Source organism: Thalassophryne amazonica, chromosome 6 (assembly GCF_902500255.1).
Source record: "Thalassophryne amazonica chromosome 6, fThaAma1.1, whole genome shotgun sequence".
Taxonomy (NCBI): Eukaryota; Metazoa; Chordata; class Actinopteri; order Batrachoidiformes; family Batrachoididae; genus Thalassophryne; species Thalassophryne amazonica.
The window spans coordinates 112,264,428-112,288,990 of record NC_047108.1 but is presented as its reverse complement, the minus strand read 5'-3'; the positions used below and the strand labels follow the sequence as shown (position 1 = coordinate 112,288,990).

At 41.4% G+C, this 24,563-nt stretch overlaps 1 protein-coding gene across 2 annotated transcripts in view; it reads right to left on the bottom strand.

Moving 5' to 3' along the window:
* The window catches only part of emc1 (ER membrane protein complex subunit 1), a 30,892-nt gene extending 15,872 nt beyond the window's left edge, over nucleotides 1-15,020 (bottom strand). The window contains exons 1-15 of one of the 2 annotated variants that reach the window (XM_034173150.1): nucleotides 14,866-15,020; nucleotides 12,801-12,928; nucleotides 9,654-9,719; nucleotides 9,477-9,570; nucleotides 9,262-9,390; nucleotides 8,294-8,420; nucleotides 5,292-5,441; nucleotides 4,986-5,153; nucleotides 4,024-4,095; nucleotides 3,193-3,291; nucleotides 2,912-3,008; nucleotides 2,405-2,521; nucleotides 973-981; nucleotides 570-769; nucleotides 289-438 (exon numbers count right to left, since the gene is read on the bottom strand). In XM_034173150.1, the coding sequence (XP_034029041.1) occupies nucleotides 289-438; nucleotides 570-769; nucleotides 973-981; nucleotides 2,405-2,521; nucleotides 2,912-3,008; nucleotides 3,193-3,291; nucleotides 4,024-4,095; nucleotides 4,986-5,153; nucleotides 5,292-5,441; nucleotides 8,294-8,420; nucleotides 9,262-9,390; nucleotides 9,477-9,570; nucleotides 9,654-9,719; nucleotides 12,801-12,928; nucleotides 14,866-14,957 (1,698 nt within the window). In that variant the 5' untranslated portion in view covers nucleotides 14,958-15,020. The remainder of the gene's footprint in view (nucleotides 1-288; nucleotides 439-569; nucleotides 770-972; nucleotides 982-2,404; nucleotides 2,522-2,911; nucleotides 3,009-3,192; nucleotides 3,292-4,023; nucleotides 4,096-4,985; nucleotides 5,154-5,291; nucleotides 5,442-8,293; nucleotides 8,421-9,261; nucleotides 9,391-9,476; nucleotides 9,571-9,653; nucleotides 9,720-12,800; nucleotides 12,929-14,865) is intronic. The other variant, XM_034173151.1, reaches the window with a different exon arrangement.
* Between the last annotated feature and the right edge of the window lie 9,543 nt (nucleotides 15,021-24,563).

The following is a 24,563-nucleotide window of genomic DNA, read 5'->3' as shown; positions in this document are numbered from 1 at the left end:
CCAGAGGATTCAGTTCAAATCCAGATCATCCCAGAAAACCACTAGGAGCCCTTGGGCAAGGCTCTTAGTGCCCATGTTGGTCCCAGCATGGCAGCACTCTGACAGTGAGGTGTGAATGGCTGAATGTGAACAGGAGGGTGTGACTACAAAGTGTGCCAAAGGGTCACTTGTTTCCCAGCCAGAAGCTAATTGCCCGGTTCTTCTGTGTCACATCATAACCACCCTGCCTGGTCGACCCCCCCGGGTCCTTTTGGGCACATAGATCTTAGATGCCGTGTCAACAGCTACCTTGTCTTTGATGAGCAGTGAACACTGCGGAGGATGAGGGAAGTGAGCCGTCGTCCGTTGCACCATCACTTTGAAGGCCGCGTTACACGGGACGTTATCCAGGTAGTGTCGCCAAAAGATGGTGCCAGTCTTACTGTCGATCCCAAAGAGCTAAACAAAGTAAAAAAAAAAAAAAAAAAAAAAAAAAAACAGGAAAAATATGGCACTGCCTGTAAATGTAATCTTGTTCATTATCACATCTTCAATCAGCAGATTTGTAATTTGAAGTTTGAAGGTGTTACCTTTCCGCATGCAGTAACCATCACCATCATCTTCTGCAAGTTGAACTCGTCTCTGGAGAGGTTCTCGATGCTCATCTCGCTTTTAACCTGACTGCGGGGCTTCCGGGCGTCGTAGAAGAGCTTCCAGAGGTGGGCAATCCAGGCCTGCAGCATTATGAGCTGGGAGGAGAGTCTCTTCATCACCATGGACATCAAACCGTCTGGACCAATGACAAAACGGACTCCAGATCAGTCGCAGTTCACGTCAGATTTCCCAAAATCTGTTCCAATCATTTAGAACTCGAACCCTGTGCTGCTTAGTTATACTACAAAAACTAAGGCAGAAGTATTGAACTGTACTTCATTACAGGAGGCGGAGTTTATATTTTTAATCAAAGGATAAAGAAAGAATAAAAGTCGTTACCTTGAATGGCTGAATCCAAACGCAGCAAGAACAACAGAGGTTTTTACGTAAAGACAAAAGAAAGAACAGTCAAGCTCACTTAACACTCCCAACTGAACTCAACTCCCTGTGACAACTAAGTATATTCATCACTTTTATGACTATCATGAATTATTTCATTTAGAAAAATGTCCATCATAAATGTCAGTATAAATTTCTTTACTGTAACTAGTTAGAATTTACTAGTTGTTCAGTTCTATATGCAAATTCCAGATACAGTGATGTGAAAAAGCTTGTGTACTCTTTACATTAAAATTAATAATAATATTAAATAAAAATTCATGTTTTATATTAAAATTTCTAAAATGATGCCCTTTAACCTTACAGGGAAAAATAACCTCTACATCATGAATTAAAATAAATGAAAAAAATCTAAAAGCAAAAACAGTGGTGTGAATAAATAAGTGGCATCCTTAATATAACACACATAAACTAATCGCTTTTACAACCAGTCTTCTTCAGACAAGTCAGGAGATGAACACAAACATTTCCAAGATCCAAGACACTGATTATGTCTCAGACTTTATTGACCTCAGTTACTAAATTTGGATTTGAATAAATACAAACAGTACAGTAAATCTGCCCGGAGGCTGCAGTTCCCCAAAACTGACTGTGTAAGGAGACGAGTGAGGGAAGCCACCAAAAAACCCCTTTAGATGTTATCGGCTTCTGTGCCTGCGACTGAAGAAACCACAAGTTTTGCATTTTACTTGTAATCCATTTCATCATGAAATGGATTACAAAAAAAAAAATCTAAAATGATGCCTTCTGTAATCCATTTCATCATTTTTTTTTTTTAACATTTTCACATCACTGCATGTTTATTTTCATTCTACAAAGTTGATGACTTGCATGCAGGTGCTGAGGAACAGAATATAAAAGTATTAAAAATATCTAAAAGAATAAATAGTTCTTAATGATTTTTTTAAAACCAGGATGTTATGGACATTGTACCATTGTTTGTTTTTTCATTGTTTGTTAAACAGTGGCAGGATTGATCAAATACCCTTTTTCTACACTGCAGTCTCTGACATACTTTGGTCATCTCCTCATTTCTGTGGATCCCCTAAACTTACTGCGCACGGTGTAACACCACCAGAAGCAGTAAGATTGTGCTCACGTTTTACTACAGGTGTGCTGCCTTTGTTTCTGCACACATCATGTGGTAGATGTCCAGCTCATTACATCACCAAGCCATGAGCTAGAGAACACATTCATGGGTAACTGTGATCTTTGCACTCTGGTTTGTCACAGTTATAGTCCATGACCTTCCTTCTGGGATGAATATCCGCGAAAGTGAGAATGGGGCTTTACACTGAATGAAACCTGAGTGCAAATAAATATTTCTTTAAATTAGAGACGTCATTTTGATGACGAACACTTTGACATTTACCAGCCTTTTTGCCAAACTCTCCCTCCAGCTCTGCCTGCGTTCCTGTGAGGGGAAGATCCACCATTTCCATGGTCACCACGTCGGACAGCGCCTCCTCACGCATCCACACGACACGCCCTGGAAAACAAGACACATCATCCTTTCAGATTCACACCACTTAAACACCAATAATACCCTTTTTTCATCCCATCTGGCTTGTAAAAAATTAATCAATAAAATATCTCTGCTCTGTGTTTGGCCTCCATGTGACGCTCTAATGCTGAATTAATTTATAAGACTTGAAAAAGCTGAATTAAACAGTTGGACTCAGCTGTTTCATTTTAAAATGCTTCAGCTATCTTACAGGTTATTTTTGTGATTGATGTTTCTCCAACACAGTATCATGACAATAAATAATAATAATTCATAGTTGTGTATCAAATATCACACCCTCGTATTAATGCAGAAGGACCAGGGGACTCATCTGTGACTAGACAGAACAGGACACACATTGTACCTGAACCGTACCTGGCTGCTGTATGAAGGTGAGCGTGTGGTCTTCAGTCTGCAACATGACTCTGTAGCCGACAGAGTCGTCTCGCTTCAGGAACGCCTGCACATACAGCTGAAACACACAGTAAAACGAGACGTTACAGTCAGTCTGCAAACCACTGGAGCTCCTTCTGAGACGTTTAAGAAAAACTGATTCCACATTATAGTGTTTCTACCAGAGCAAAACTCCTGAAAACACATTTACGCTGTGTGCGTGTGTTTTTAAATGCAGATTTTTTTCTAGAGTCACCACTCACCTTCTCTGGTTTCCCACCGTCAGGATCAATGTTAAAAATCAGTGTTGTGTCTAAAAGTCTACGTCCAGTTTCTGCACTAAACAGGTTCACAGTGCAAGCCTAGAAGAAAAAAGGAAAGAAATAATGTTGTGTGTTATTCTTTTAATTCAATGAATGAACATTAATTTCCTGACTTTCTGTAAAGGACACCTCAATGTCCAAGTAAGTACACAACTAAGTCACCCGTAAAGACAACGGACACAACTGTAAGTTGATTTTTTTTTTTTTTTTAATCTTATGTTCACTAAAAGTCAACTTCTCAAATGAATAAACAGTTGAGACCTTGACACACATTTGAGCAGCTTTTGTTGCCATCTAGTGGGTGATGTGTGCATTTCAGGGCTTTTGCATATTTCCTACTTGAAACTCAAAAGTCAATAAAAAAAAAAAAAAGCATAATTTTTTGCCAGGCAGAGTTCTGACCTCCCAGTATCAATGTTTAAAAAATTTAATTTTGAGTTTTACAGTTCTTGATTTTTAGAACAGAAGGACAGCAGTTCCTTTTGACAGGCACAACTTACAGTTGTTTGAGTGTAACATGTATGAACATTAAAACTAGAGGAACATCACAGGTACAGCATCTGTCTGATGCTCGTGGTCATAACATGAACCACGGCGGAATATTTTGTCACATCAAAACCACACATGGTGATAAACAACGGCATCAGTATTTTACTTTCTAAAGGACAAATAAGATTCTTCTACATCAGGTTTGACAAAATGTAATTTGTCAATATAGCCAAGTACAAACTTAAATAATAAAAAAATACATATGGTTTTAAAGTAACTCACCGTTTTATTCTTTGGTGACAGGACAGCAGTAACAGTTCTATCTCCAGCGGTTGCAAATGCAACCAAAATGGCCTAAGAAATGAGATAAGTAATTCTCACAGACAGTTTCTTAATATGTCAAAAGTCATTTCTGTATTAGTCCTGTAAGCATCAAAAGTATTATTTCAGTAAATTATCAAAGTAGATTTCCACTGTTGTTTTATGCTTTTTAACTAAAGCCCGACCGACCTATTGGCTGAACAATAATATCGGCTGATATAAGCCTTTCATGAACATATCAGTATTAGCGTTATTTTTGCTAATAGGAAAACTTTTTATTTCACTGAATAAAAATGACAGAAAAACACTTTGGTTGTTGGAAGTGGTGTCATTATATAGTCTGACCAGCAGAGGGTGCTCCAACAGCATTGTTTACAGTTCTGTCAGGCATGGCTGGGACCTCATCACCCGCTGGTCATATTAGCTACAAGAGACAGAGGCACAGGGACCAGCTGTCATTCATTTTCCATCAGAGTGGGTGTTTTACGGAGACAAAAGACAAGAGGACTCTGAGTGAGGCGACACAGTAACCGCCAATTTGAGAGACGGCAGTGTGATGTACTTTGGTTGGCAGCTCAAACAAAATAAGGCATGACGGTGAAATGCACTCCCAGACAGCTGTACTTCTGTATAAAACTGTTTGGGATTTTTTCTTACATATTTGTAAAAGGTAGTGATAAATAAAGACTTTAATATATCGTCAGATATATCAGTATTTTAATTTTTTTAATTCTCTTAATGTCAGTATTGCTCCACCCCATAAAAATCCATACTGCTCGGGCTCTACTTTTAACCGCAGTATTTAGAATGAGAGAAAACATTTTGGTTGTAAACGTCACAACCAAAACATAGCCCAGTCTGTATGAATCAGGATCTGAGACTGAGCAAAGAAAGATCTGCAGGGTGTCGAAGCAGGTACGTACAGGCCTGAAGTCCCTCAGCATCAACACCTGTCCACCGGTAAGCTGCAGCAGCAGATGGTGTTCAGGTCCAAGCTGGAGGATGAACTCTGCTAGGGGCGGCTGAGGTGGGCTGGGCTGCGTTGACACCAAGACTGGGTGGAAGTTGGTGGAGACTTCAAGTCCAAGTGACTAGAAGAGTCAGAAAATCAAATTTAAATATGCATAAAGAGATAAAGTTTAGCTGATATTCTTGTGGGAAGGCAGTCACACAAACCAACTAAAAGCACACAAACTGTGAAAATGTTTATCCTGATTTTTGGCCAGTACCTGCAGAGGGATCTGGGTGATCTTGGATTGTACTTGTAATTCAACGACATATAGGGACATGGTCACAGAGTCTACACATGTCAGGAAGCCCTGACCAACAACTGCACAGCTAGTCTGAATATTTGACAGCCAAGGAGCCTCAACGGACATCTAAAACCAAAAAACACAAAGGTAGATCAGGGGAAATAATGTGTGGAGAGACAAACAACACAGCTATAAAGAGATACTGGAGATAGCTAGAGAGATATATAGTTCAAACAAGAGATGCCTAGAGGTAGAGAGACACTGCAAGATAGAAAGACAGCTACAGAGATAGATACTGTAGATGGCTAGCAAGATGTAATTGGATACAAAGACAGAAAGATAACTAGCTAGCAAGACTGCAATAGCTAAAGATTGACAGCTACAGTGATATAGTTAGATCAAGAGATATCCAGAAGTAGAGAGACAGCACAAGACGGAGACATAGTCAGAGAAATATCCAGACAGTAAGAGTGGCACGAGAGATAGAGATGATGAGAGACGAAGAACAAAATTCATTTAGATCAAGAATGAGATAACTAGAGATAGTGACACTGTGAAAATGTAACAAGAGAGATACAGACAGTTACAGACACTGTGTCTGAATGCTTATGGCTGGTTCACATGGCAACACTTTAAAATTGTCTGTACGTTTTCAATACCTGAGACCCCACACATAGCGATTGAAAAGAAATCATTGATATAATGGGTTTGGTGGTACAGTGTACAGCCACATGGTAAAAACAACACATGAACACATTTTACTCACAAACATTCCCAGGTCAGACGGGAAATCTTGCAAAACCTCTTGAGATCAAACGTGACTTTGGAGTAAACAATTTTGGATTCCCTGCTGTGCTTCCCTCACCTCGCTTTCTGATTGGCTACACGTCACATTCAGCTGGCTGAGTGCTGGTTTGTGCTCGGGGCACACCCCCACACGCTGGGATATCGGGCCAAGACAGTCCAACATGTTGAAAATTCACGATTTAAGGTCTGAGTGGTCCAGACAAGCAGACTAGAGCACTCTGAACACACCACACACAGCAGGAATACCTGATGAGACTACCTTTGGGACCATCACAACAGTCTGGGCATCCTAAAGATTGTCTGAAGGGGAAGATTGGGTCATAAATCGGCATAATTATCTTGTCATGTGAACCAGGCATTGGTTTGTACTTAAGACTGGTTAGTACATACTAACCAACTGAAGCGTTCACACCGGGCGTGACGCGAGCGACTGCAGCCACAGGTTGCCATGTAATCCCTATGTAAGGACGCGTTTTGGCGCCAAACCGCGCAGCGCGACGCGATGGAAGCGAGTGAAGTGATTTTGAGCATTTTGCGCGTTTGTGGCGCGATATTGCGTCGCGTCATGTCGCATTGCCCTCCTCCCAAAGTTCAAAAATCGGAACTTTTTCGTCTCGTCGCGCCGCGATGACCAATCAGGGACTGAATATGTAGTGACGTGGAGATCTCTGAAGTTTGACTGAAGATGTGAACATGTCCTGTATCTGGTAGCAGCCTGTGAGCAGGACTTATGTCTCTTTTGTCCTTTATTTCACAATCATGACAGAGTTTTTGGAGCGAACAGCTGCACCACAGCAGCGGGGAGTGGAGTTTCTTTTTATTTTTATTTTACGTGCGCGCGCGAATCGTCCTGGAGATTATTTTACTTATTAACTACACAGCTGTATAATAAAGCAAATGGTGACTGATTTCTAAACACAATTATGACAGTTTTTGGAGCGAGCAGCAGCCCTACTTGCAGCAGCAGGGAGCGGAGCTTTTTCCTTTTCTTTATTTTTCACATGCGCGCGCGAGCGAATCGTCTGTAGAGAATATTTTATTAATTAACTACACAGATGTATAATAAAACAAATGGTGACTGGTTTCTAAACACAATTATGCCACGGTTTTTGGAGCGAGCAGCAGCCCTGCTTGTAGCGTCTGATCGCGCCCGGTGTGAACGCGGCATAGTGTCGTATGTAGTAAACGTAAGGGAGCGAGTTGTAGAGACACAATTCAGACGTACTACACCGCGGCTATTTTATGCATCTTTTGACCTGGATATTTACAGATGATGCACATGTGCATGATGCAGAAATATCTATTCTGCAATGACAAGCTTTTTTAAAACAGCTTCTGATGTATATTTGGACTACGCCATGGCCCTTCAGACGGTGCTAATGTTAGCATGTACATCTGATGTCTTCCACCAAGGAAGACATCAGATGTACATGATAACATTAGCATGTACATCTGATGTCTTCCACCAAGGAAGACATCAGATGTACATGATAACATTAGCATGTACATCTGATGTCTTCCACCAAGGAAGACATCAGATGTACATGATAACATCACAACATAACATCAGGTGTGGTGGCCAAAAGGTTAGTGCACTTGGTTTCAGTGCGGAAGATTCCCGGTTCAAACCCCACCGCCGCCACACTTCTCCATGTAATGTGGAGTTGTGTATCAGGAAGGGGATCCGGTGTAAAACCTGTGCCAAATCAACATGCAGATTCACCCTGGATCTGCTGTGGTGACACCGACTGCAAACATGGGAGCAGCTGAAGGGTCTTAGTCCACAGGCCAACATGGGTATACATGATGTCTTCCTTGACTTTTCCAGAAAGTTCTTCAGTCACTGGGCTCCAGTTGTAGCTCATGAGTTAGTTAGTGTTAGTTAGTATAATGTAGTCTGTTCGCACACTGCGGAGGCAGTAGATCATCCGTGTACAGTTCACCTACTACTAAATGCATACTGAGCATTCAGACAGCCTACGGATTGTATGGAGCACTTTTTGCCTATTATACAGACAAGAGAGAGAGAGAGAGAGAGAGAGAGAGAGAGCGACAAATGGTGGGTAAAACAGAGACAGCTAAAGATACATCTTTTTAAAGATATACATTCATGATTAAATTGTCATCATCTGAACACTCGCACTGCTGATGCTACTAGAAATCAGAATTACCTGCTTGGTTATCTCTCCATCCTCCAAACTATAAGCAACTATAGCAACATGGGAATGAGGAACAACTCCCAGGACATAGACTTCACCGTCTGCCCCGGAATATACAGCTTGGTAATCCACTGTTTCGCTGAGGAGGGGGGAAAAAAGAAGAAAGATTTGACGGTTCTCTTGTCGTATTTATGCACAAACACATTTCTGCTGCTTGAATAATAATGTAACCATCTTGATCACAATCCTGTTTTTGTGTTAGTTTTTATAAGTGAAGATTGTCATTAATATGAGAGAAGACGGTAAAAAAAATAATAACCCAGGGCAATAGTGGATGGACGAAAGTGGGAGGATGATTATCAATCATCGATTGAAAATACTGGCTATCTAAATAATCAACTTTTTGCCATGTGACAGTAAAATGAATGTCTCTCAGTTGTGGACAAAACAAGACATTTGAAGACACAATCTTCACTTTGCAAACTGTTCATCAGCATTTTTCATCATTTTCTGACATTCTGCGGAAAAACAACTAATCGGATAATTATTACTGATTAATATTATTATTAACTGATGATGAAAAAAATCACTGCAGCCCTAATAAACAAACAACTCACATGTGCGAATACGTAACATACCATATCATGATTTAGTATGATTTCAGCACCATCACTAATTTTTAACAAAAAAGAACGACACTATAAAGGCACAGGGGAGGTGATGGTCTAGTGGTAAAGTGTTGGGCTTGAGACCACAGGATCCTTGGTGCAAATTCCAGCCTGACCGGAAAATCACTAAGGGCCCTTGGGTAAGGTCCTTAATCCCTAGTTGCTCCCGGTGTGTAGTGAGCACCTTGGAGGGCAGCAGCTTCACATTGGGGTGAATGTGAGACATTATTGTAAAGCGCTTTGAGCATCTGATGCAGATGGGAAAGTGCTATATAAATGCAGTCTATTTACCATTTATAACTGTATAGTTACCTTTCCGGCAGATTTTCCAGCCATTTTTTGTGACCATTGGAAAGGTAATGGAGCGAGATGGAACTTTTCTTCATAACTGCTATGTATTTCACACTATCTTGCTGTCCAACCAAACAGGCAGCTTGGAAACTAAAATGCACATGGACAGCAGTTAACAGCTAGTCAAAACATGCACAATTCCACATGTGACCTTTGCCAGCAAAGAGACAATATACCTGCCAGGGTCAAGCACAACCTCCCAGTTCAAACCACCAATGTTAATGTCCCAAGAGCGAAGCAAATGGCCATTACCAACCACCAGAACTGCATCTAGGAGACAATCAAATTACATAATCTGTAGCCAGTCAAGGAACTGAAGGCTTCATCTGCCTAAATGTCACGGCAAAACTCACCTTGCCCGTGCAGCAGGAAAGCATCAATATTCCCCTCTGGCCCAGTCTTGTCCACATGTCGCCAAACTGCAAGAGGTTTTGAATACTAGGTGTGAGACAATACAACATCATCCAAGACAATACTACCCTCATGAGACAATGCTTACATAAAATCTGAGCTGGATCTGGAAGACTGAGTGGACCCAAGGACAGACTTTCTTACAAATGTACTCACCTAATAACAGCTGACATCGTCATCATAATAATTAAAAATAAAAATAATTAATTTACAAAAAATGCCTGTAGCTAAAGTAGAAAACATCTTCTACAGACACCGAGCCACTCTGGTGCCGGAGCTTATGTCGGGATTCCATACTGTGAAGTGGGTGACAGTCTATGATTGGGGCGCCCATGGGCAGTTATGTCCCCAGACAAGGCTGCTACCCCTTTACAGCTGGCTGGACTGTAGCAATGAGGATGGAGTGTGTTGTGGAAGGACACATACGTACATGTATAGCGTGATCCACACTCCTTTTACTGAGTAAAATGTAGAACTGGTAGCTTTGTGGGATAGGAGTTGGATCACCAATAAAGTCCAGGGTTCGATTCCGAGTCTGACCATCATCCCAGTCTACTCAGATGTAAATGGGTACCAGCCGTGGCTGGCTAAATAGCCTGCATCTGATCCAGTCCCATCCAGGATGAGAGGTATACTCTCATCCTCCTGATGGACCTCAGAGTTAGGAGTGAGGTCTTTTCCCACTAAATAAAGTCAATCACAGCACGTAGACACTCAACCAGCAATCATGTCAGCTCTTAGTCTGTTATCCAGTATTCAAGTGTCTCACAGTCAAACAAAATGGTCTGATATTAGCGTGTGTGTGAATGCGAGGCACTCTAACTGTAAGGCACTGTGATGGAAAAAGAGCTACATAAATGCAGTCCATTTACATTTACCATTTAAATGTTGGAAGCCATCGCCCGCATGGGGCCAAGGAGCTGCAGTATTGCTACTTGAGTTGAGCCATACGGCTCACGACGTAAACAAGCTGCACGAAGTCACACAAACAGTAATCAGTCAGTTCATGTACTGTCCCATTTCATTTATTTGTGCAAGGACAGCATACAATTACATTATGCTCACTGAGCAGAGATGTTTGTACCAGATTATAGCCGCAACAGCTAATTTCCATCTGTAGTCCTTGAGGGTCGGGGGATACACATAGGGCTATTAAATACATCACAAACAACACCTACAAAATATGTAATACTAAATTCATAAAATATATATTAAATTCATTCTTATGTCATTCATCTCTAAAATACTGTGCCATATCAAAAAGTTTAAAACAATCATTCATAATTCATCCCTGTCACTCATAGCATGCAGCATCAAAACATCAAAATGATCAAGACATTTATAAATTCATCTAAGCCTCTCAATTACTGTACAATATCAAAACACTTGTAAAAGATATTCACCATTCATACAGTTCATCTCTCAATTTCTATGTAAAATCAGAACAAACACTTATCAGAAAATCAGAACACTTATTACACATGTTCAATGTTACCTTTAGCAGTGCTATATATTTAGTGCCTGCATCTTTGGTTTTGAAGGAGCCACGATTTTACCTTTACAGAAAATGTCTTAAAGTCTGGTTGTGTTTTTATTTCTTCTGGTAATATGTTCAACTTCTTTGTGGCTCTGTAAGAAAACGTTGATTGTGCAAATGCAGTCTTATATTTGGGAATGGTACACTGCCTCTGAGTGGTTGCTCTTGTTACCCTTGTTGTTGTATCAGAGGACAGGTGAATGAAGTTCTTGAGAGGTGGCGGAGCTTGATTATGGACTATTTTGTATACCATTTGAACCTCATGGAGAAAGATAAAATTTTCAAAGCTGAGTAAGGCATATTTGCTCAATATATGACAATGGTGATATTGAATGCTTTTTTGATCAAGGATTTTAAGAGCCCTTTTGTACAGGGACTTCAAGCGTCTTAACGTTGTTGGATTTGCTTGGGCCCTCAAAGAACTGTCAAATATCACTCCAAAATTCTTGACAGCTGGTTTTACATAATTAGCCAGAGCACCAAAATTTGGTGTTACCACATTTGGCATACCAGAGCGCTCAAACACCATGATCTCCATTTTACCATCATTCAGGTAAAGGAAGTTTTGGGACAGCCACTGCTTTACATCATGAATACAATTAAATAATGATGACAATGCATCACTCCCATTAGTCCTCATAGGCAGATAGATTCGCAGATCATCCGCAAAGCAATGAAAGGACAGGTTGTGCTGGTCTATAATTGACCCTAATGGCAGAATGTACAAAGAAAACAGAATAGGCCCAAGAACAGAACCCTGCAGTACTCCACAACACAGAGGAGCAGTTGAGAGGTCCCCAATCATAACAGAAAAGCTCCTTTCAGCCAAATACAATCTAAACCACTTAAATGCAGTACCCTGAATGCCAATAAAATGTTCTAACTGGGAAACAAGTACTGTGTGATCCACAGTATCAAAGGCTGCTGTGAGGTCCAACAGAACCGGCACAGCAGGATTCCCTGCATCCACCAACAAAGTGATGTCATTATGAACTTTTAAAAGTGCCGACTCAGTGCTGTGTTGCAATCTAAACTCGGAATGGAATTTTTCAAGGATGTGAGTGTCTTCTAAAAATGACTGTAACTGTATACAGACAACCTTTTCTAATACCTTAGAAAGAAATGGCAGATGAAACACAGGTCTAAAATTGGATAAAACTGACAAGTCCAGGTGAGGTTTTTAAGAAAGGGTGGAACCACAGCATGTTTAAAAGCAGCTGGAACAGCTTTGTTTATGTGATATACCACATACCCGTTGTCCACCTGCTGGACTTGTTGGGATTTGTTGCATAAAATAATGTGATCATCCCATGCATGGTGGAAATTAGGAGCAGGTGCAGTTGAAGTTGCATGTAGCTCGAAGTACAATTTCAAATATCAAAATCCACATTCAGAGCAAAAATAATTGGCATTACCAAATGTCATCAGTCATGGCCGATTCTATCTGCCAATAAATTGAACAGTTCACACACTCTCTCTCCAAGTGGGCAAAGGTCAACAAATGACGGTACGACACAAAAAAGTTTATCTAAACGGGACTGAAAATACTCACAGAGTTCTCCGGTTCTGGTATTCAGTGCAGCAAAAACATTCTTCTCAGTTGCTAGAAGCGCTTTTTTGGATGACTGCACGTGTGTCTCAAAGTGGGCAAAACGAATCTTGCCTACATATTGTTGTCTCCTGAGAATCATAAAGCAGTTAAAAGCAAATGAATGAACCTGCAATGCCAAAAGCAGAGCCGTATAAGAACATCTGTGCATTTAAAATGTATGTGATACTTTGATGAAGCCTTTGTGGATATAAGGTGAAACCTGGTACACAGGATCACCTCAATAAGACGTCGGACAAAATCAATGTTGGGTGCATTTTGATGCCAACTGTTACCACCAAGGGGGTAAAGTCTCTACAGCAACAGCATCATATAAACAATACCTTGATAAAGACTTTACACAAACAGGTGAAAATGTGTAGGCAGGGTCACATGACTAAAATACTGAACAAGTTCAGTGTTGAGAGTGTTTAGATCCTAATTGTTGCCTGTAGTAGAGTATGGAATAACTCTACAAGGACTTCATGGAAAATAATCCAACTTGCTGTTGTAGAATAGAGTCTTTCAGGTTCCTATCATCCACTGTATGCTTGGAGTGGTTCCGGTGTTGCAGACTGAACAGTCCCCCCTAAAAATCAGCCTGTCCTGTCTTCACTGCGCATGCGTCATTAGCCGCGGTTCATCGATTATGCCTTCGTTTCCGCTTCAAACTGCACTCCACTTATCATCTATCTAAGTGACATATCTGAATCTTTTATACAACAATCATTTCCACATAAATTCAGCATTATTTCAACATAAAAGACGGACGAAGCGATCAGACCGCCGTGGCTACACAAGCTGCTTAAAACTGCGAGTTTCTGCTTAAAACTGACTTTAGAATGATTTCAGAGGTTTTACCTTGTCATCTGATGGTTAATAATCACATTAATCCATTTGATCACTTTGGGTGAAGAGAGTCAGACTCAAGCTGCTGTGGTCCGAAATGACGCATGCATTTTTAGGGGGGACCGTTCAGTCTGCGACACTGGTTCAACTTGGCAGTTGGAAATAATGTCATGCTTTTTGCTCTGTATGCACCACTCTGCATTTAATCATTAGTGATTGATCTCTGCTCCCCTCCACAGCATGTCTTTTTCCTGGTTCTCTCCCTCAGCCCCAACCAGTCCCAGCAGAAGACTGCCCCTCCCTGAGCCTGGTTCTGCTGGAGGTTTCTTCCTGTTAAAAGGGAGTTTTTCCTTCCCACTGTCGCCAAGTGCTTGCTCACAGGGGTTCGTTTTGACAGTTGGGGTTTTTCCGTAATTATTGTATGGCTCTGCCTTACAATATGAAGCGCCTTGGGGCGACTGTTTGTTGTGATTTGGCGCTATATAAATGAAATTGATTTGATTTGATGCATGAGGAAAATAAATGCAAACCAGCATGAAATGTAGTCACTGAAGGCATTCAAATGTTAGCTAATGTACCATATTTTCACGAACAGGCAGCACGAACCAGAAATGGCACAAAGCCACAGTGGAGAAAAGCCACAAACCGGCCAATGTTGTAAAAAGCCACAAACCGATGGCGAGATGCTGAAGAAATTCGCTCGTCATGTCAGCGACATATACATATTAGCAATTAGAATGACTATTTATATAAACCTTTACCAAGAATCAAAGCACTAAACAAAATAAACTCAAATAATAAAAGAATAAATGCCAGTAATAAAAAAAAAGTATACAACGCACAAACATCACAAATTAAAGAGCTCATAACACAGAAAATGGTATAACTTATAGTGCAACTTATACGCTGGAAAATATGGTATATACGTACAGTTTTTCCCAAATGGACTAATTACACTCAGTAATATTCCAGAGAAGCCGAACCTTCCTTAGCTTTACACGTTCCATTTGCCTATATTGACAGTTATTAAGAATACATCACTGCCTTCTGAACTGTGAGGATTAATGCAGTATTTATTTTCGTCCTGTTCTATTTTAAGTGTACTGACGTGTTAGCATTAGCATCTGTACATTCAAACGCGCCTTTATAAAAACAGAAGATTTAACTACTCCTCTCTTACCAGTCAAATTTCCCGACTTGATCTTCAAAAACTGCGAGGGCAATGCCGCAGAAAATAAATAATTTCAGGTAAAGCAAGATTAGATTTGCCATTGAGGAGCAACTGAGTTTGACTCCTTGCGTAGCTGGAGAACTTATGTTGCCAGATCACGCAAACAAAATCCCGTCAAGCCAGTTTTAACCATCCTCTGAATTCAGTAATTGTGTAACACTTCAAACTGTGTACATATACCACACTACATCATGATTCTGCTTCTTTACATCCGCAGCTAGACATAAATAATCCCAGAGAACCCCACTTACCCTGCCTCCCCCATTACCGTGCACTGAAAGGTCCTGTACATCTGCACTCCAGCTGTCTTTGCACAGTCCCACTGCATTACGTTATATTTATGTAACAGTGAATATCATTTGTCTATTTGACTCTTTTTTACTTCTTATAGAAGTGCTTTTCTTTTCCTATTTTTATGCACCAACAACACAACATCGAATTCCTTGTATGTGTGAACTTACTTGTCAATAAATTTGATTCTGATAAAAATAATGAAATAACATTTAAAAATATAGGGAACCAAGCTTAGATTTAATCGGTTTTCTTCTTTTGCAATCCCACTGCATTACGTTATATTTATGTAACAGTGAATATCATTTGTCTATTTGACTCTTTACTTCTTATAGAAGTGCTTTTCTTTTCCTATTTTTATGCACCAACAACACAACATCGAATTCCTTGTATGTGTGAACTTACTTGTCAATAAATTTGATTCTGATAAAAATAATGAAATAACATTTAAAAATATAGGGAACCGAGCTTAAATTTAATCGGTTTTCTTCTTTTGCAATCCCACATCAAATGTTGCTCCATTCATAGTTTCTACCTTCACTTGTACAGAAGCCTGTAATTCTTTCAGAGCTGTTATGGGGGTTTTGATGGCTTCCCTCACTGGTCTCCTTCCAGCTCAGTCACTGAGGGTTTGTGAACTGCCTACTTGACACAGATTTACCACACAGTACCACACTATACCACAATGTACCACACCGTACCACACAGTACCAGACATTACCACACTGTACCACACCGTACCACACAGTACCAGACATTACCACACTGTACCACACAGTACCAGACATTACCACACTGTACCACACTACACCCAGTGTGGTACTGACATTACCGCACAATACCACAGTGTACCACACATTACCACACAGTACCACACTGTACCACACATTACCACACTGTACCACACTGTTTGTATTTCTAAATGATTGATGTAAATGAAGTCTAAGACACACAGTACCACACTATACCACACTGTACCTCACAGTACCACACTGTACCACACTATACCCAGTGTGGTACTGACATTACCGCACAGTACCACAGTGTACCACACATTACCACACAGTACCACACTGTACCACACATTACCACACTGTTTGTATTTCTAAATGATTGATGTAAATGAAGTCTAAGACACACAGTACCACACTATACCACACTATACCACACTGTACCACACAACACCACAAAGTACCAGTACCACACTATACCACACAGCACCACACTGTACCACACAAAACCACACTGTACCACACATTACCATGCTGTACCACACATTCCCACACTGTACCACACTGTACCACACATTCCCACACTGTACAACACTATACCACACTGTACCACACATTACCATACTATACCACACACTACCACACTGTACCACACATTCCCACACTGTACAACACTATACCACACTGTAACACACATTACCACACTATACCACACTATACCACACTGTACCACTCTGTACCACACATTACCACACTGTACAACACTATACCACACTGTACCACACATTACCACGCTGTACCACACATTACCACGCTGTACCATACTATACTACACTGTACCACACATTACCACGCTGTACAACACTATACCACACTGTACTACACATTACCACGCTGTACAACACTATACCACACTGTACCACACAATACCACACTGTACCACACTATACCACACTGTACCACACATTACCACGCTGTACCACACTGTACCACACATTACCACGCTGTACCACACATTACCACGCTGTACGCACGTTAGTTCCCCCCTGGCAGATCCCGAGCAGCCAGGAAAGCAGGCCGACTGGGTGACTGTGAGGAGGAAGCGTAGCCCTAAACAGAAGCCCCGTGTACACCGCCAACCCGTTCACATCTCTAACCGTTTTTCCCCACTCGACGACACACCCGCCGAGGATCAAACTCTGGTTATTGGCGACTCTGTTTTGAGAAATGTGAAGTTAGCGACACCAGCAACCATAGTCAATTGTCTTCCGGGGGCCAGAGCAGGCGACATTGAAGGAAATTTGAAACTGCTGGCTAAGGCTAAGCGTAAATTTGGTAAGATTGTAATTCACGTCGGCAGTAATGACACCCGGTTACGCCAATCGGAGGTCACTAAAATTAACATTAAATCGGTGTGTAACTTTGCAAAAACAATGTCGGACTCTGTAGTTTTCTCTGGGCCCCTCCCCAATCGGACCGGGAGTGACATGTTTAGCCGCATGTTCTCCTTGAATTGCTGGCTGTCTGAGTGGTGTCCAAAAAATGAGGTGGGCTTCATAGATAATTGGCAAAGCTTCTGGGGAAAACCTGGTCTTGTTAGGAGAGACGGCATCCATCCCACTTTGGATGGAGCAGCTCTCATTTCTAGAAATCTGGCCAATTTTCTTAAATCCTCCAAACCGTGACTATCCAGGGTTGGGACCAGGAAGCAGAGTTGTAGTCTTACACACCTCTCTGCAGCTTCTCTCCCCCTGCCATCCCCTCATTACCCCATCCCCGTAGAGACGGTGCCTGCTCCCAGACTACCAATAACCAGCAAAAATCTATTTAAGCATAAAAATTCAAAAAGAAAAAAATAATATAACACCTTCAACTGCACCACAGACTAAAACAGTTAAATGTGGTCTATTAAGTCTAAGTCCCTGTTAGTAAATGATATAATAATTGATCAACATATTGATTTATTCTGCCTAACAGAAACCTGGTTACAGCAGGATGAATATGTTAGTTTAACTGAGTCAACACCCCCGAGTCACACTAACTGTCAGAATGCTTGTAGCACGGGCCGGGGTGGAGGATTAGCAGCAATCTTCCATTCCAGCTTATTAATTAATCCAAAACCCAGACAGAGCTTTAATTCATTTGAAAGCTTGTCTCTTAGTCTTGTCCATCCAAATTGGAAGTCCCAAAAACCAGTTTTATTTGTTATTATCTATCGTCCACCTGGTCGTTACTGTGTGTTTCTCTGTGAATTTTCAGACCTTTTGTCTGACTTAGTGCTTAGCTCAGATAAGATAATTATAGTGGGCGATTTTAACATCCACACAGATGCTGAGAATGACAGCCTCAACACTGCATTTAATCTATTATTAGACTCTATTGGCTTTGCTCAAAAAGTAAATGAGTCCACCCACCACTTTAATCATATCTTAGATCTTGTTCTGACTTATGGTATGGAAATAGAAGACTTAACAGTATTCCCTGAAAACTCCCTTCTGTCTGATCATTTCTTAATAACATTTACATTTACTCTGATGGACTACCCAGCAGTGGGGAATAAGTTTCATTACACTAGAAGTCTTTCAGAAAGCGCTGTAACTAGGTTTAAGGATATGATTCCTTCTTTATGTTCTCTAATGCCATATACCAACACAATGCAGAGTAGCTACCTAAACTCTGTAAGGGAGATAGAGTATCTCGTCAATAGTTTTACATCCTCATTGAAGACAACTTTGGATGCTGTAGCTCCTCTGAAAAAGAGAGCTTTAAATCAGAAGTGTCTGACTCCGTGGTATAACTCACAAACTCGTAGCTTAAAGCAGATAACCCGTAAGTTGGAGAGGAAATGGCGTCTCACTAATTTAGAAGATCTTCACTTAGCCTGGAAAAAGAGTCTGTTGCTCTATAAAAAAGCCCTCCGTAAAGCTAGGACATCTTTCTACTCATCACTAATTGAAGAAAATAAGAACAACCCCAGGTTTCTTTTCAGCACTGTAGCCAGGCTGACAAAGAGTCAGAGCTCTATTGAGCTGAGTATTCCATTAACTTTAACTAGTAATGACTTCATGACTTTCTTTGCTAACAAAATTTTAACTATTAGAGAAAAAATTACTCATAACCATCCCAAAGACGTATCGTTATCTTTGGCTGCTTTCAGTGATGCCGGTATTTGGTTAGACTCTTTCTCTCCGATTGTTCTGTCTGAGTTATTCTCATTAGTTACTTCATCCAAACCATCAACATGTTTATTAGACCCCATTCCTACCAGGCTGCTCAAGGAAGCCCTACCATTATTTAATGCTTCGATCTTAAATATGATCAATCTATCTTTGTTAGTTGGCTATGTACCACTGGCTTTTAAGGTGGCAGTAATTAAACCATTACTTAAAAAGCCATCACTTGACCCAGATATCTTAGCTAATTATAGGCCAATCTCCAACCTTCCTTTTCTCTCAAAAATTCTTGAAAGGGTAGTTGTAAAACAGCTAACTGATCATCTGCAGAGGAATGGTCTATTTGAAGAGTTTCAGTCAGGTTTTAGAATTCATCATAGTACAGAAACAGCATTAGTGAAGGTTACAAATGACCTTCTTATGGCCTCGGACAGTGGACTCATCTCTGTGCTTGTTCTGTTAGACCTCAGTGCTGCTTTTGATACTGTTGACCATAAAATTTTATTACAGAGATTAGAGCATGCCATAGGTATTAAAGGCACTGCGCTGCGGTGGTTTGAATCATATTTGTCTAATAGATTACAATTTGTTCATGTAAATGGGGAATCTTCTTCACAGACTAAAGTTAATTATGGAGTTCCACAAGGTTCTGTGCTAGGACCAATTTTATTCACTTTATACATGCTTCCCTCAGGCAGTATTATTAGACGGTATTGCTTAAATTTTCATTGTTACGCAGATGATACCCAGCTTTATCTATCCATGAAGCCAGAGGACACACACCAATTAGCTAAACTGCAGGATTGTCTTACAGACATAAAGACATGGATGACCTCTAATTTCCTGCTTTTAAACTCAGATAAAACTGAAGTTATTGTACTTGGCCCCACAAATCTTAGAAACATGGTGTCTAACCAGATCCTTACTCTGGATGGCATTACCCTGACCTCTAGTAATACTGTGAGAAATCTTGGAGTCATTTTTGATCAGGATATGTCATTCAAAGCGCATATTAAACAAATATGTAGGACTGCTTTTTTGCATTTACGCAATATCTCTAAAATCAGAAAGGTCTTGTCTCAGAGTGATGCTGAAAAACTAATTCATGCATTTATTTCCTCTAGGCTGGACTATTGTAATTCATTATTATCAGGTTGTCCTAAAAGTTCCCTAAAAAGCCTTCAGTTAATTCAAAATGCTGCAGCTAGAGTACTGACGGGGACTAGAAGGAGAGAGCATATCTCACCCATATTGGCCTCTCTTCATTGGCTTCCTGTTAATTCTAGAATAGAATTTAAAATTCTTCTTCTTACTTATAAGGTTTTGAATAATCAGGTCCCATCTTATCTTAGGGACCTCGTACACTATACCACACATTACCACACTGTACCACACATTACCACGCTGTACCACACATTACCACGCTGTACCACACATTACCACACTGTTTGTATTTCTAAATGATTGATGTAAATGAAGTCTACCACACTGTACCACACTATACCACACAGTACCACAAAGTACCACACAGCACCACACTGTACCACACTATACCACGCTGTACCACACATTACCACACAAAACCACACTGTACCACACATTACCACGCTGTACTACACTGTACCATACTATAACACACTGGACCACACATTCCCACACTGTACAACACTATACCACACATTACCATGCTGTACCACACTATACCACACTGTACCACACATTACCATGCTGTACCACACATTACCACACTGTACCACACATTACCACGCTGTACCACACATTACCACGCTGTACCACACATTACCACACTGTTTGTATTTCTAAATGATTGATGTAAATGAAGTCTGACATACGAGTACAGTACCACACAGTACCACACTATACCAAACTGTACCATACAACACCACAAAGTACCAGTACCACACTACACCACACATTACCACACTGTACCACACATTACCACGCTGTACCACACATTACCACGCTGTACCACACATTACCACGCTGTACCACACTGTATCACATTACCACGCTGTACCATACTATACCACACTTTCCCACATTATACCACTCTGTACCACACTATACTACACATTACCACACTGTTTGTATTTCTAAATGATTGATGTAAATGAAGTCTACCACACTGTACTACACATTACCACACTGTTTGTATTTCTAAATGATTGATGTAAATGAAGTCTACCACACTGTACCACACTATACCACACAGCACCACACTGTACCACACTATACCACACTGTACCACACAGTACCACGCTGTACCACACATTACCACACAAAACCACACTGTACCACACATTAAGATTCAAAGATTCAAAGAAATTTATTGTCATATGCACAGTACAGAAGAACATCTTCCCTGCACAATGAAATGTGGCTACTGCATTTAACCCAATCCTATTTGCCAGTAGGAGCAGAAGTCACCATTAGGCGCCCGGGGACCAGCTCCAGATGTACATCCCTGCCTTGGTCAACAGCAGGGCTGAGCAAACCAACACCGACCCATAACAAACAACACACACACAACACACAACACATAGGCCGGCCCGGTACATAAAACATATATATGAAAGCAAAACACAAGGGAAAAGGAGAAGGAAAAAACCCTCATAGCTGCTGCATTGCACAGCGGCAATGAGGAAAAAAAAAATCCCCATCAGCACAGAAAAACAATAATCACAGAGACAAAAACAAGGACACAGGACGAGAACCGAGATTTGAAAGGACCAGTTTATCAGAAAACTCCGGAGGCAGCCTGTTCGGCGCCGTCAACGGCCTTGTCCGACAATCCTGGAGGGGGGAGGGAACAGCCCTGCGCAGTCTGAGCAGTCCTGGACAGTTCTAACACAGTTAACGTCAGAGCTGGAGAAGCTGAGGGGAGGGGGGAAAGACCAGGGAGCGAGGCTTAAGTGTTGATCTTCTGAGGAGGTTTAATCACAGCGACCTTGAAGTACCACGCTGTACTACACTGTACCATACTATAACACACTGGACCACACATTCCCACACTGTACAACACTATACCACACATTACCATGCTGTACCACACTATACCACACTGTACTACGCTGTACCACACTGTACCACACATTACCATGCTGTAAAACACTATACCACACTGTTTGTATTTCTAAATGATTGATGTAAATGAAGTCTAAGACATACAGTACCACACAGTACCACACAACACCACAAAGTACCAGTACCACACTATACCACACAGCACCACAATGTACCAATACCACACTATACCACACAGCACCACACTGTACCATATTATACCACACAAAACCACACTGTACCATCCATTACCACGCTGTACCACACTGTACCATACTATACCACACTGTACCACACATTCCCACACTGTACCACGCTGTACCACACTGTACAACACTATACCACACTGTACCACACATTACCACGCTGTACCACACATTACAATGCTGTACCACACTGTACCACACATTACCATGCTGTACCACACAGTACCACGCTGTACCACACATTACCACGCTGTACCACGCTGTACCACACTGTACCACACATTACCACGCTGTACCACACAGTACCACGCTGTACCACACATTACCACGCTGTACCACACAGTCCCATGCTGTACCACACATTACCACGCTGTACCACACTATACCACACAGTACCACGCTGTACCACACATTACCACACTGTTTGTATTTCAAAATGATTGATGTAATTGAAGTCTACCACACTGTACCACACTATACCACACAGTACAACAAAGTACCACACAGCACCACACTGTACCACACTATACCACACTGTACCACACAGTATCACACATTACCACGCTATACCACACATTACCACACAGTACCACACTATACCACACTGTACCACACATTACCATGCTGTACCACACTGTACTACGCGGTACCACACATTACCACGCTGTAAAACACTATACCACACTGTATTTCTAAATGATTGATGTAAATGAAGTCTAAGACATACAGTACCACACAGTACCACACTATACCACACGACACCACAAAGTACCAGTACCACACTATACCACACAGCACCACAAAGTACCAGTACCACACTATACCACACAGCACCACACTGTACCACATTATACCACACAAAACCACACTGTACCATCCATTACCATGCTGTACCACACTGTACCATACTATACCACATTGTACCCCACATTCCCACACTGTACCACACATTACCACACTGTACACTATATCAATCAATCAATCAGTTTTTTTTATATAGCACCAAATCACAACAAACAGTTGCCCCAAGGCGCTTTATATTGTAAGGCAAGGCCATACAATAATTATGTAAAACCCCAACGGTCAAAACGACCCCCTGTGAGCAAGCACTTGGCTACAGTGGGAAGGAAAAACTCCCTTTTAACAGGAAGAAACCTCCAGCAGAACCAGGCTCAGGGAGGGGCAGTCTTCTGCTGGGACTGGTTGGGGCTGAGGGAGAGAACCAGGAAAAAGACATGCTGTGGAGGGGAGCAGAGATCGATCACTAATGATTAAATGCAGAGTGGTGCATACAGAGCAAAAAGAGAAAGAAACAGTGCATCATGGGAACCCCCCAGCAGTCTACGTCTATAGCAGCATAACTAAGGGATGGTTCAGGGTCACCTGATCCAGCCCTAACTATAAGCTTTAGCAAAAAGGAAAGTTTTAAGCCTAATCTTAAAAGTAGAGAGGGTGTCTGTCTCCCTGATCTGAATTGGGAGCTGGTTCCACAGGAGAGGAGCCTGAAAGCTGAAGGCTCTGCCTCCCATTCTACTCTTACAAACCCTAGGAACTACAAGTAAGCCTGCAGTCTGAGAGCGAAGCGCTCTATTGGGGTGATATGGTACTACGAGGTCCCTAAGATAAGATGGGACCTGATTATTCAAAACCTTATAAGTAAGAAGAAGAATTTTAAATTCTATTCTAGAATTAACAGGAAGCCAATGAAGAGAGGCCAATATGGGTGAGATATGCTCTCTCCTTGATACCACACTGTATCACTCTGTACCACACTGTACTACGCTGTACAACACTATACCACACTGTACCACTCTGTACCACGCTGTACCACACATTACCACGCTGTACCACACTATACCAGACATTAACATGCTGTACCACACTGTATCACACTGTACCACACAGTACCACGCTGTACCACACATTACCACGCTGTACCACACTGTACCACACAGTACCACACAGTACCACGCTGTACCACACAGTACCACGCTGTACCACACTGTACCACGCTGTACCGCACTGTACCACGCTGTACCGCACTGTACCACACATTACCACACTGTACCATGCTGTACCACACATTACCATGCTGTACCACACTGTACCACACTGTACCACACATTACCACGCTGTACCACGCTGTACCACACATTACCACG